Here is a 13,723-nt window from a genome sequence, read left to right as displayed (position 1 = left end):
CAAGTTGCTGGGGGTGGTGAGGAAGACCAACAAGTCCCACACCCTAGAGACAGGCTTTGACGTGCCTAGAAACTTCCCCCCGCTTTCCTGCTCTCCAAATTCAGGCCCTGACTGCGAGCACCCAAACTCGGTGACCCCGAGCTCCAGCTCTACAAGCAAGAAAGGAGGAGGGAGAAGAGGAAGGAATCCGAGTGACACCATGGTTCAGCTCCCTCCCCCTAAGGCCCAGCAAGAGAGGAAACCTTGCCCAGCTTCCCGACCCTGGCACCTACGTTGGACGACTGCAATTACACAGGATGAATCTGTGCCTTTGCTCCTCTCCACACATCAAATACAAGGAAGCCATCACAACTCATTTGTTCTACAGTTACTCCGTGTACAACACCAGCAGCTCTAAAAATAACTGCTGCTCACATCAGTCTGACAGGGGAATTCATTTAAAGCAAGAAAACATGAAGGAAAAAGGATTCATTATAATATAAGCGACTATTTTTGGCAGGGTCTGGAAACAGAAATGCACCTGCAGCTCTCACAAAACCAGGCAGGAACAGAATGTGAAATCCAAAAACGAGCCTTCAGTTACATGGCACTGTGCAGAAAAGTAAGTCCTTACCATCTATTCTTAGCAGCCTTTCTGCTGACGGAACTGCCCCAACTTCCCTGTTCCTGCTTTCCCTTCAGAGAAAATGCAAAGGACTGAAGTGGAAAGTGGACACAGGAACAAGTCAAGCAGTCCATGTTCCCACCTGGCAAAAGAATCCAAAACCATCAGAAAAACGGCACATTTTGAGCAGCTTTCGGTTGAGACATTCATTGCTGGGAGACCAAGTGAACCTGCCTTTAATCCCTTGCAAGGATCAAGGGCAACTAAACCCGAATTCAGTCACTGTAACTGGATTTTTTTCTTGGCAGGACAGTCTGCTTGCATTTATTCCTTATTCCTAGGGGTAAATCTCTACCCCTACTTAGGTAACTAAAGGATGTCCTCTTTGAATAAGGTGCTAAAAACAGCAGCCTCTGGTGTCTGGTGGACTTCGAGCTGACCAGCTTTTTCTCAAAAGTCAAATAACTAATTTAAATATGCGGAGGGGGATGCTAATTTTCAAGACAAAAAGTCCTCCTTGCATCAAAGCTGGGATCAGACAATAACAGAGAGGACTACTCTGCAGGGCCAGAGGAAACCGGAGAAGACTTATGAAAGGCTAGAGTGCTGAAGTACAGATTAAAGAAACGCTGATAAAAAGTAAAAATCCAAAGTAATATCTTCTTGATCAATGTCAAGACCTTTGCAGGCACCAACTGCACTGATTTATTACAGTATCAGAATTCATTCAGCCTCGGGGGGGTGCGTAAACACGACAGACATTTTCTTTGCTCTTTCATCAACTGCTGCAGTGAAGTCCGTTCACAGCATTGATTTCTGTCAAATATTTCGTTACTAGCCGGTTATCTGACAGCAAATTTCAACAAGAGTCACAGGAAAGGAGACTGGTGACCACACAATCCTGCAGCAAAGGCAACTGCTTCAAGAAAAAATCGTACAATCCTGAAATTTCAGGCCAGTGAATATCCTGATATTTCAATTCCAAAGCTTACCTTAATGGTCTCGAGCTCCGGGGCTTGGAGGGGGGGTCGGTTCGGAAGGGCCGCCTCCGGAGGAGGGGATCCCGGGGGGAGTCAGGGGCCCGGGGAGGGGGGCGAGGCGGAGGGAGAGGAAAAAGAGGAAGATGAGGAGGAGGAAGAAGGGGGAGAGGGTTTGAGAGGAGGGGAAGCCCAAATCCGTGCTGTGTGCGGAGCTCCGACAGCACGCTGCAGCCCGCAGCTCAGTGTGAGCACGGGGCAGAGGAGGCGATTTCTGGGCATTCAATCACCCTGAGGCGGGCCCGGCACCGCCCCTGCAGCACCGTCCCCAGCACAGCTCGGTACCGCTCCGGGATCACCCGGCCCCGCCCCCGGTGCCGCCTGGGACCACTGGGGACCGCCCCTAAAGCACCGCCCCGGCCCCGCCCGGTCCCGTCCCCGGGACCTCCGTGCCCCGCCTCGCCAAGCCCCGGCTCCGCCCCGAGCCTGCCCGGGCTGCGCCGGCACCATCGCTGGCGGCCCCGCCCCTCTTCCCCGGGCCGAAGCGGGCTGAAGGAGATGTCCGCACGATTGGAAACGCCGCCGAAAATCGCACCCGTGGGATCGGTGTCGGCGTCGTGCGCAGGCATCCCACTAGAGCGAGCGGGCTCCTTGCTGTGCCACCCTCCTTTTGCAGCCAGAGTTAGAAGGACGGGGAGCGACACCCGAGCCGCCATCTTGGGAGAGGCAGGCGCGCAGTACCGCGCTCTGCCCACAGGGTGGCGCTTGGGAGACAGGCAAGGGATGGAATCAAGGAGTGTCCCAATCCTTGAGGAAATCCCCCTGAATGAACGCCCCAAAAAACCCCGAGCAGAACTGAGAAACCTCCTGCCTCTGTATGAGTGCAAAGGGTGTGCAAGGAGTGTGCAAATAGTGTGCATTAGCAATCGATCGGCAGGCATTGGCAATCGACCGCCGATCTAATCGATCGGCAGGCGCGATCAATCGATCGCCGATCTAATCGATCGGCAGGCATTAGCAATCGATCGGCAGGCATTGGCAATCGATTGCCGATCTAATCGATCGGCAGGCACGATCAATCGATCGCCGATATAATCGATCGGCAGGCGCGATCAATCGATCGCCGATCTAATCGATCGGCAGGCATTAGCAATCGATCTCCGATCTAATCGATCGGCAGGCATTGGCAATCGATCGCCGATCTAATCGATCGGCAGGCATTGGCAATCGATCGCCGATCTAATCGATCGGCAGGCATTGGCAATCGATCGCCGATCTAATCGATCGGCAGGCATTAGCAATCGATCGCCGATATAATCGATCGGCAGGCGCGATCTAATCGATCGGCAGGCATTAGCAAACGATCGCCGAGCTAATCGATCGGCAGGCATTAGCAAATCGATCGCCGATCTAATCGATCGGCAGGCGCGATCAATCGACCGCCGATCTGATCGATCGGCAGCCGCGATCAATCGACCGCCGAGCTAATCGATCGGCAGGCATTAGCAATCGATCGCCGATCTAATCGATCGGCAGTCGAGATCAATCGATCGCCGATCTGATCGATCGGCAGCCGCGATCAATCGACCGCCGATCTAATCGATTGGCAGGCATTAGCAATCGATTGCCGATATAATCGATCGGCAGGCATTGGCAATCGATTGCCGATCTAATCGATCGGCAGGTGCGATCAATCGATCGCCGATCTAATCGATCGGCAGGCATTAGCAATCGATCGCCGATCTAATCGATCGGCAGGCGCGATCAATCGATCGCCGATATAATCGATCGGCAGGCATTAGCAATCGATTGCCGATCTAATCGATCGGCAGGCATTAGCAATCGATCGCCGAGCTAATCGATCGGCAGGCATTAGCAATCGATCGCCGATCTAATCGATCGGCAGTCGAGATCAATCGATCGCCGATCTGATCGATCGGCAGCCGCGATCAATCGATCGCCGAGCTAATCGATCGGCAGGCATTAGCAATCGATCGCCGATATAATCGATCGGCAATCTCGATTGCCGATATAAGTGATCGTCCCGCATTACCTATCAATTGCCGATCTGATTTTTTTCCGCCATTTTTCTTGGATTTTTCCCCCATTTCTCACTGATTCCCCCCCCCCGTTTCTGATTGAATTTTTTGCCATTTCCCCCCATTTCTCACTGATTTTTTCCCCAATTTTTCATGGATTTTTCCCCCAATTTTCATGGATTTTTCCCGATTTTTCCTCATTTCTCACTGATTTTTTCCCCCCATTTCTCAACGATTTTTTCCATTTTTCATGGATTTTCCCCCTATTTCTCACTGATTTCCCCCCCCATTTCTCACTGATTCTTTTCCCCATTTCCCAGTGACTTTTTCCCCATTTCTCACTGTTTTTTTCCCCATTTCTCACTGATTTATTCCCCCATTTTTCATCGACTTTTCCTCCATTTCTCACTGAGTTTTCCCCCATTTTTCACTGATTTTTTCCTTATTTCTCACTGTTTTTTTCCTCATTTCTCACTGCCTGGCTGCCTTTGGAGACTCAAACACCTCCTCCGAACCGATGCCAGGAAACTGGGAGGGTGAGTTTTGTTTCACGGGGATAAGGGCCACCGCTTGCAGCCTGGAGCGGTGCCACTAAAGGAGGCTGGCCAAAAAACTCAGATATGTGAGGCGGACGCGTGTGCTGTGAGTAAAAAGAGACATGTGAAGGGGGCTAGGTCGGTAAGTACGGACATTCGAGACCCAGGTGAAGCCCATCGTACTTGGCTACTTGTGCAAAAAGAGAGCTCCAATAACATCGAGCCGAGAGGAGGGCCTGTGATGCGGCAGACTGACGTTTAGCAGCGTACTCGCCGCCAGCCGATCTCCTCCGGCAGCCGCGGCCACCGGACGTGCCGTGACGTCACTTCCGCAAGCGCCTTCCTGCTGCCGGAAGTTCCCGCGGGCGCTCGGCGCCGGTGCCGGCCATGAGCAAGCGCAAAGCTCCCCAGGAGAGCCCCAACGAGGGCATCACCGACTTCCTCACCGGTAGGTGTGTGCGCTCGGTTGGTTCCTTGTGTGGGAAGGGCGCGGCCCGGCTGCTCTCACTGCGGTTCTCCTGCAGAACTGGCCAACTACGAGCGCAACGTGAACCGGGCCATCCACAAGTACAACGCGTACAGGTACGGCCTCCCTCCCGCCGCGCCCCCGTCCCGGGCCCCAGCCCGCTCGGGCGTTGATCGGCGCTGTTTCGCAGGAAAGCGGCGTCGGTCATTTCTCGGTATCCGAGCAAGATACGGAGCGGGGCTGAAGCCAAGAAGCTGGTAGGTGCTAGTGCCCGGGTTGCCGGAGGGAGGATCTGGGGCAGCCGGAGCGGGGACGAGGTGCCGGGAGTTCCTGGGAAGCGTGGGGGCATCCCCGCTTCTTCCGGCGCGTCTTTCCGGTACCCGAGCCAGAGTTCAGGGACGGGGACGAGTGTGGCCACCGTGGGGGTTTCAGAGCTGGAACTGGGCATCCCATCTGAGTCTCCGCCTGTAAAAATATCTTCCTCTTTTGCTCTCTTACTCCTTTGTTAATTCGAAGATCTTGAGCAGTGAGAATCAAAGCCTTGTTCAAACTTACTGGTTCGGGGTAACTTGATATAGCCCTTGCATTACAGTGTTTATGCCGTTTATATTGTACCCTTGAATTCTTGTGCTCTTTTATGGTCCAGTGAAAGATCCAAGTGGTCTCGGGTGCCCCGTAGTTCTTTCTGGACTCTAAATTCTAGGTAGTTTTTCTTGCTTCCCACGTATAATGACTTCAAGTGATTTTGAATTTAATTTGTTTGTACTCACCCCCCAATATTTAGGATGGAGTAGGTGCTAAAATAGCCGAAAAGATAGATGAATTCTTATCCACTGGAAAACTACGGAAATTGGAAAAGGTGGGTTTCTTCATCTTTTTCTGTGTTTCTCAGCAGTTGCTTTTCTCAATAACTTGCAAAGTAGCGTGCTTGCTTTGCACATTTCTGTTGTTGTCCAGAAAGTGTTAGGAGGGTGAACATGAAATTGTATGGTAAGTAGAAATCAAGAATTGAGAAGCTCAGCCAAAGCCTCAAAGCTGTCTATTTATGAAAATATTTTATCTTACTTACTTAGTCAGCACATGCAGGTCCTCTGTCGGGAGTGGAATTCTGTTGCTGGAAGGCTGTGGAGCTTTGTGCTTTAGGCCCACTGTTCACCTCAGTGAGGCTAGTTGGGTGGTTTTTGGGCTAGTTACGTGTGGTGTTATTGCAATATGCTGTACCACCCTTGGTACTGTTTTGTGGTGACTTATAGCGAACGTCCAAACTAGAGTCTCACTAAGCTGTTTTATCTTCTTAAGGCTTCTTTTTATTTGTTTATTGCAAATGGAGTAAAGAAGGATTTGGGTTGCTTTGTATTGTTTTTGTAGATTCGACAAGATGATACGAGTGCTTCTATCAGTCTCCTGACACGAGTCACTGGCATCGGGTAAAAGTTTCATGGGGTGTTTCTTGGGGTCTTTTTTCCTTCTGTTCATTTGATGGACTTCTGAACAGAATTTGGGTGATTGCCCATAGCGAAGGGAATGAGCCTGAGCTGATGATGTAATACCCACGCTGACACACACACTGTAGTCACGATTATGGGATTGAACAAGACAAAAGGGTATGTAGAATCGTGAGTTACAGACTTTGTGGTAGGGGAGTGGAAGTGGGAAGCTCCTGTGTGCAAGCTGAGAGGGGAAGGAGAGAGGTGTGGGTCAGGAATGGAACCGTGAAAGTCCAAAGTGGAAGTGAGACTGGCCTCAGGGTTTTTGTAGAAGGAGGAACAGAGCCTCGAAGCAGGCAATGAAACAAAAACAAGCAAACAAAAAAGCCCATCAGAACTCCGCTGCAATGTTATCGTGCATTTGGTATTACTGTCTGAAGCAATATTGCCTATTTGGTGTGTTTTTTAAAATTTTTTACAATTTTATGTCACTGTATAGTTACATCAATGCTAAAAAATGTGTGGGCCGAGCTTTGGATCTCAGCTGACTGAAAGCATAAGCTGAACACGAGTATGCTGAAAAGATACAAGCATCACAAGCAACCTCAGTCTTGGCCTTTAAGAACCTAGACAGTTACAAATAACTCAAATGTCCCATTTGGTGTTGTAAGATTCTTGCCATTCGTGATGCCGGATTGCCTTGTCTCGTTGCAGTCCTGCTGCTGCTAGGAAGTTTGTTGAGGAAGGAATTAAGACTTTAGAAGGTAAGTGTAAATATGGGGCCTTGGTTCACGCTCCAGGAATCTTTTTTTCTGTCAAGCTGCCTCTTCTACAGTGGTACTGTGGTAGAATATATGCCCTAGGCTTTGAGGACGATGTGTAAGATGCTAAAGCTAGTACACAGGCTTAAGGCATTCCATACATAACCAAAGTATGTGCAGGTCACATGGAAGGTAACGAGGATTTTGGCTCTTTGGTGGTTTATTAAGTCTCTGTCGCAAGTGTTCTGTGCATTTGTGCATCCTATCAGTTGTTGTGTAGGTAGTTTGAAATTCCCTCCTTTGAGGCTGTATTCTCATTACCTGTTCTTTATGCGCATCATTTTTGCGTCAGTGGAAACTTACTGTAAGATCTTTAGTCCTCAGTTAACTATTTTGTTTGGATTTTTTTTCTAGATCTAAGAAAAATTGAGCACAAGCTGACCCATCACCAGCGAATTGGGTTGAAGTAAGGTTTCTTGGGTACAAGTGTTTGTGCTTGGTGTTTTCAATGACTCCTTCAGACACCGGGATGTAATGTAAGGTTACACAGACTGAGTAAGGTTCTCTTCTCTCTGTGCTCTACATGCTTTTCAGCAATTATTTAGAGCTTTTGTTTCACTGGGGTTGGAAGGCTTAGTCTCTGTTCAGAGGGAAGTTAATATCAAGTGACTTTCTAGTTAGCTCATCCCTGGAGAATCCATTTGGCAAGGTTGTGGTGTTGTTTCTTCGCAATCTGCATAGAAGTGGCCCAGGCTTTTTTTTTTTATTTGCTGTGACCAAGGTAAGTAAGTAATTTGCATGTCTCAGTTTGAGAATGCTGCACAGAATGCGTTTATCCCTCAGTATTCATCAGCTTAAATGCTGTTTGTTGAGTGTGTCTTCGGTGTGGTAGTTCTGGAAGAACTATAGCCATAGTTGCAAGTGAACCAAGTAAAGCCAAATGGTGTTTCACTTGCCCTCTTTTTCTCCACAGTCAAGCAGCATGCTGACAATCTGAGTTTTACAGTGGAAGGCTGCATTTGAGTTGCGTGTTTCCGTTTAGCTCCTTCCAGCATAGGACTCCTCTGAGGATGGGTGAGGGACCTGTTCCTCCGGCTCGCTGGTGGGCTGAGTCTTGTCAGGAACGTTTTGTATTTTCAGAGGGCTATGTAAATATTAAGCAATTGGTTATATGGTAATACTCCTCCCGCCTCAGAGCAACTCTTTGTATACAGTGGAAACACTGAGACTAAATTCTGAGCATTGTCAAGCTCGCAGTTGTGAGTTTTTACTGTCATCTTGCAAGACGTTTTCTAAGATGTTTGATGAGAGTCAGGAGCTTTTTGTGGTGTGACAGTAGTGTAAGTCAGTGTTCTGCCCTCTGATAGGCATTTAATTGACTCAAATTTTAAGATGCTGCCCCTGCCACTCTTTCGGATACTTCTATTTTTATATTTGCAGATACTTTGAAGATTTTGAGAAGAGAATCCCGAGGGAAGAAATGTTGCAAATGCAGGTAAGAATCTCATTGTTAAGAATGCGAGGTACTGATGGCCAGTGAATGAATGACGCCTCTAAACACGCTTCTTTCCTTTTTACATAGGAAATTGTGCTCAAAGAGATAAAGAAGCTGGACCCAAACTATATTGCTACAGTCTGTGGCAGTTTTAGGCGAGGTTGGTACTCTGATCCTGTTATTTTTATTTTGGGTTAATAAGCAAGATAAGTTACTATATATGCTGTTCTTCTTGACAGAGTCTATGCTGGAACCTGGCCTTTCCTGTTAGTATTGTCTTCACTAGCTAGTTCAGTGATGAGACACGCACATAAATCCGTGCTTCTCCACCCTTCCCCCATATAAAGTAGTATGTTGTAACGTGAATTGTTTGTTTTATTTTTACATTAACAACATTGGTGCTTCATTGCTATAGAGTAGAGCAAGAAATTCTTGTATATTTTCTTAGGTATGAGGAATATAAAATTTTTGATGAAAAGAAAAGACTCGTTCACTTTAAGATTTTTTTTGTTTGCTAATACCTCGAATAGTGACCATTTTCTACTAGAAAAACACATTTACAAGAAGAGGTAAGATGTATGTTCACCCACATTTATATGCATTGCCACGCATAGAAGGATTTTTCTTTGCTTCTTTCTTGCCTAGGCGCAGAGTCAAGCGGCGATATGGATGTTCTCCTAACCCATCCCAGTTTTACATCTGAATCATCCAAACAGGTGTGTCTCAGATGCTGTGGATCAGTACTGTACATTGCATATAGTCTCAGACTTGTATTGCAGCTTTTGGTGGTTTTGTATTTACTATAATATTGAACTTTTCTCTTGGATCACCGTGTTTATTTTGAGGAGTTACAATTACCTCTCGGATCCACGTTGCATTTCTCTTGCAGAACTAGTCAATATGCTTATTTTTACCCTTCTGTTCTTCCTCTTCCTTTCACACGTATTCCCCCACCCACTTAAATTCATATGCTTTTATAACACAGAACTGTAAAGCTAGCTGGTAGACTGAGTATCTTTTTGTGTAGCCATAATCGTTTAGATGATGATAGGAAACTGCCCTGCTGCCCTTGTAATCTTTTGGGACTAACTCTGAAGTAGCATTAATGACAGTGGGTTTTTTTCCTTGTGTTCCTTCTGTAGATTCATTGTTTAAAAGCTGAATTAGATTTGTCATTTCCAACTAAAGGCGTGGGGTGTCAGCGGAAATCGTTTTTATGTTGCGCAACTGTAATTTTATTAGCTTTTTCTCAGTATTACTGTTACATTTTTTCTCCATTTGGGTCAAATTTTATCTAGAATCGTACATGTAATTATGATCATGTCCTGTACTTACAGAAGCCTCTGTCTAGTAACTAGGTAAGATACTTTTGTTATTTGTGAAGTAATTTCTTCTTCTTTGTTATCATTGTTCCTAGTCAAAACTTTTGCATCAGGTTGTAGAACAACTGGAAAAAGTCCACTTTGTCACAGATGTGCTTTCTAAAGGTGACACCAAATTCATGGTAAGAGCTTTTTTGGTGGTGAAGGATGTTGTGGAGGAGTCCTGTCATCCTTGCTGGTGCAATAAAAATTTAAGAAGCGTTTATATGCTACGTTGAAAAACAGTTCTCGTAATAGTGTAAAATAAGTGATTCGCTTTATTCTGATATCTGGCTGTTCTAGTAAAATATTTATTCAGTTCAGCAGGGATTTAACTTTGCTTTCCAGGATGACTGAGGATTATTTAGAGGTTGTTTAAGGGTGGGGGAGGTAAAGATGGTTCTCAAATCTGTTCAATTTCATCTGAATTTCTCGCTTGCCTTACTTCCTCACAGGGTGTCTGTCAGCTGCCAGATAAAGAAGATGGAACAGCCTATCCACATCGGAGAATTGATATCCGGTACACACATCAAAACCCCACACCCCTACTTTGTCTGCTACAGAGTAGGCATTTGCATCAATTTTTGCGTTCTATGTTCAGAACATGGCATTTACTAGGTTCCTAATGCCTTTGCAGAATGGCAGCCACTGGACAACTGCCAGTAACTAACAGGTTATTGGCAATGATGCTGTGCTTCAAATCATGATATTCTATTCACATTCAGAATTGTGTCCTATTTTATCATCCTGCTTTGACATTGATTCTCGGCAGGAGTGCAAGCACCACAACCAGGTAGCAGCTGAACACCAGTAATTCTGGGTAAGGGTAGATACACTGAATCTTTCTTTCATATGCAGTTCCTTTCACTCTCACATCTGGCGTGTGGAAAAATAAAATGTATGGAGTTGCAGAATGTAGACTGCAGAATGTAGACACGTAAATACAAAGTAAACCTACACGTGTCTGAATGACTGAATTCTAAATGGTTTCTTACTTCTTGGTTATATATTTCTCCTAAATCTTCACTTCTACTTTTTTATTCTAGGCTTATCCCAAAAGATCAGTATTACTGTGGTGTACTGTATTTCACAGGAAGTGATATATTCAATAAGAACATGAGAACTCACGCTCTGGAAATGGGCTTCACAATCAATGAATATACAATACGCCGCTTGGGTGTTACTGGTCAGTCTGGGCTTTTGCACAGAGTATTCTTTCTAGCTACACACTTAGTGTGATCTCCTTCAATTGGTTGCGATGTTTTGGAAATGCTTCCAATAAATGCTGTAGTTTGTGAAATTTTTCCTGCTGTCATCTTTTTGCATTGGGCACCATTACAGCAAGAAGGGGCAGCCTGCTTACACACAGGCAGCTCTGCGGCACAAAGTTACCTCTGGGCCTCCTAATCTACTTAACGTCTTGCTGATTTAAAGATTTTTTTCTGTACCATGCATAGCACATATTTGGTTTCCTACTCTTTTCACAGGGTATGTCATGTCCTTCAGTTGCTTTGCTTTGGAGGAGAGGTGACTATATATACCCACACAATTATAAATGTATTGAACTGCATAACTACATGGCACCAAAGTTAATTCATTTCCTTATTTCCTTTGACGCTAATAAGAATCAGTATGTAAACACTATGAAAATTTCGCAGAGGGTGGGGAGGTTGTTCTGGGTGGGTTTTTTAGATCTGTTACCTACAGCAGTTTTGTCTTAATCTTGCAATGCACTTGCCATTTCTGAACAGTACGGACTTTCCACCTTTCAAATAGCCTGTGTAATTTGCTTGCAGGAGTTGCTGGCGAGGCCCTGCCGGTAGAATGTGAAAAAGACATCTTTGACTATATCCAGTGGAAATACCGAGAGCCAAAGGATCGGAGTGAATAACTTAACTGCTTGTGTAGGTTTGTAGCCTAGAGAGATGTTTTCACAGCTTCTTACGAACATGTGAAAGTGCATAGCCTTACTTTGGATGTTACTTGAGAAACTGTGTATTATTGATGTTTAAAGCAAATCCGTGGCACTCGAACAGAATGTGTCGTGAAGATAAATCTTGTGAGATTTCATTTTCATATAGTCACAGAATAATTTGGGTTGCTAGGCACCCCTTAATGTCATGTAGTCTAGTCCCCCTGCATGAGCAGGGCCATCTTTGACTAGAGAAGATTGCTTAGAGCCTGGTCCAATCTGACCTTGAATGTTTCCGGGGATGGGGGGTCCAGTGTCTCTCTTTGTATCTTATATATATGTAGATACCAGAATGAAAAAGCGGGCTATATCATGAAGTACTCCTAAAGAGTACCATTTTCAACTACTGTCTGTATCTCCTCATACCTGTGTTAAGTGTCTTGGTGCAGTGCTGAAGCTCATAATGAGTCCTTCCTGTGTACTTATTTCTAAAATCTTTCAGTATGGGCTATATGCTAAGGTAGCCATTCTCCCGTTGCATGTGACCTGTGAATTTTGTTACTAGGTATGTTGTAGTACTATTGATTGCAGTGCTCTGTGTTTCGTTCAGCTCGGTCTGATTAATTGATGCACTGCTACCACTCCTGTAGATTCAATCTGCCCTTTTTTATATGCAAAACTGTCAAATCTTATTTTATACCTCCCCTTTAATTGTTGGGAAAGGTAATGAGTATTTTGGATGTGAGATGAGGTCTCTTCAAGAATGCATGTATTTGGGACAGGTTCTGTTGGTTAACTTTAAACTTTCCAAAGTAGTAAACTACTAGCTTTCACATGTTACAGAGCACGAGCATGGAATGTATTGCTGCTACTGTGTTTGAATACCTTGAAGCAGTAAGGCAACTGTAGTACAGAACTGCAAGCTTGAAAGGATGAGACTTTTGTACATAGTCAAATTGACTAATGCTAACAATATAATACTTCTCTTGGTTTCTTAATGCTTAGGTTCTCTATCGGTGTCTATGAGGGCAGAGAGGATTTTGTATAGTCAGACTACTTAACTTGAACCTGAATCATGAAACAAACATAATACTATTTTTATTTTAATCTCACTTAAGCCTGCAGAACAACTACATTTAAAATTTGTTCTTATACAAGAAGAGTTGATCAATTTAGTAATAGAAATTATAGGCTAATGTTCTTACTCACCCATTTATTTTCTTCCAGTTTTCTTGTTGGAAATTTTAATTATTTTCTGGGAGTGTTCCCCGGTGGTAATGCATGCAGTAGTATGTAAGGTAGCTAGAAGTTAACTTGGTACTATGTGAAGTGTTGTGATGCCTCATTGTAAAAAAATATATAGCAGATGTATTTAGTATTTTCTTCAGTAATCAGTGGGAATAAATTAATTGAATATTCCATCATGAATGTGTAATGGCATTTGATTACTATTTTATTAGCTGTAATTTTAGAAGATCAAAAAGCAGTAACACACGTTTACCATGTTTACAAATGTTTCCTGGGCAGCACACAGCATTACACCGATGCATTCTCCAACAGGTAGCCCAGAAGACTACTTTGTCTTCGGCCTTGAAACAGAATTTGTCGGCTTTGCGGTCTCTCTGCATAATACTGTGAATTCTTCTATATGCAAAAAAAAAGGCTTCTTGAGAGAGCTTGCATGTTTTCTGTGAATTACATAAATGTGCATTGTGTCTTTTTTTTCTCTCTCCTTTCTCTCTCTGCTCCCTAGATCTCAGTTGACTGGCTTTTCTTCTAGACTTGTACTAGACTGCAAGATTTTTGGTAATCATGGGAGGCAATAGCTGTGAACCTTGTCACAGGGAATCTGCATGATTGGGCATGTACCACAGTCTCGTTTGGGTGCATAGACAACCTTATTTATGTGCAGAATAACAGTTGGGCTTTGTCAAGGATACTTGCTGCACCATTCTGTCAGTGTTTGGTTTTGTCTCAGTTACCGAGTCTTACCTTAAGATTGGGTGGACCTGCCTCCTTCCTTTGTTTCAGGGCTATAGGGGCCTTAAGGAGTTTGTGCATAACTTCCAAACGGGGCTGACAATGAGTTAAGGAGGTTTGTTGTTACGGTGGGTGAAGGGTTTGAGAGGACCTTTAGTGCCCGCG

The 13,723-nt window shown here is 45.1% G+C and overlaps 1 protein-coding gene across 4 annotated transcripts; it reads left to right on the top strand.

Annotated features, from left to right (window-relative positions):
* Positions 1–4,462: 4,462 nt before the first annotated feature.
* POLB (DNA polymerase beta) lies at positions 4,463–13,002 on the top strand. 4 transcript variants are annotated; one of them, XR_015808650.1, is made up of 15 exons: positions 4,463–4,604; positions 4,681–4,738; positions 4,813–4,879; positions 5,407–5,481; positions 5,991–6,049; positions 6,764–6,813; positions 7,225–7,276; positions 8,251–8,305; positions 8,393–8,465; positions 8,951–9,021; positions 9,723–9,809; positions 10,122–10,186; positions 10,304–10,486; positions 10,713–10,852; positions 11,463–13,002. XR_015808650.1 is itself a non-coding variant. In XM_014890836.2 (14 exons), the coding sequence occupies exons 1-14, from the start codon at positions 4,544–4,546 to the stop codon at positions 11,555–11,557; spliced, it is 1,008 nt and encodes a 335-aa protein (XP_014746322.1). In that variant the 5' UTR covers positions 4,473–4,543; the 3' UTR covers positions 11,558–13,002. The 4 variants fall into 4 exon arrangements, 2 of the variants coding, with proteins under 2 accessions (XP_088036097.1, XP_014746322.1); XR_015808649.1 differs by lacking the exon at positions 10,304–10,486 and having other exon boundaries at positions 4,466–4,604; positions 10,122–10,230; XM_014890836.2 differs by lacking the exon at positions 10,304–10,486 and having other exon boundaries at positions 4,473–4,604.
* The last annotated feature ends 721 nt before the right edge of the window (positions 13,003–13,723 follow it).

Source organism: Sturnus vulgaris, chromosome 28 (assembly GCF_052056855.1).
Source record: "Sturnus vulgaris isolate bStuVul1 chromosome 28, bStuVul1.hap1, whole genome shotgun sequence".
In the NCBI taxonomy this organism is placed as follows: Eukaryota; Metazoa; Chordata; class Aves; order Passeriformes; family Sturnidae; genus Sturnus; species Sturnus vulgaris.
The sequence above is the reverse complement of the archived record's forward strand: the minus strand, read 5'-3'. Positions and strand labels throughout refer to the sequence as shown.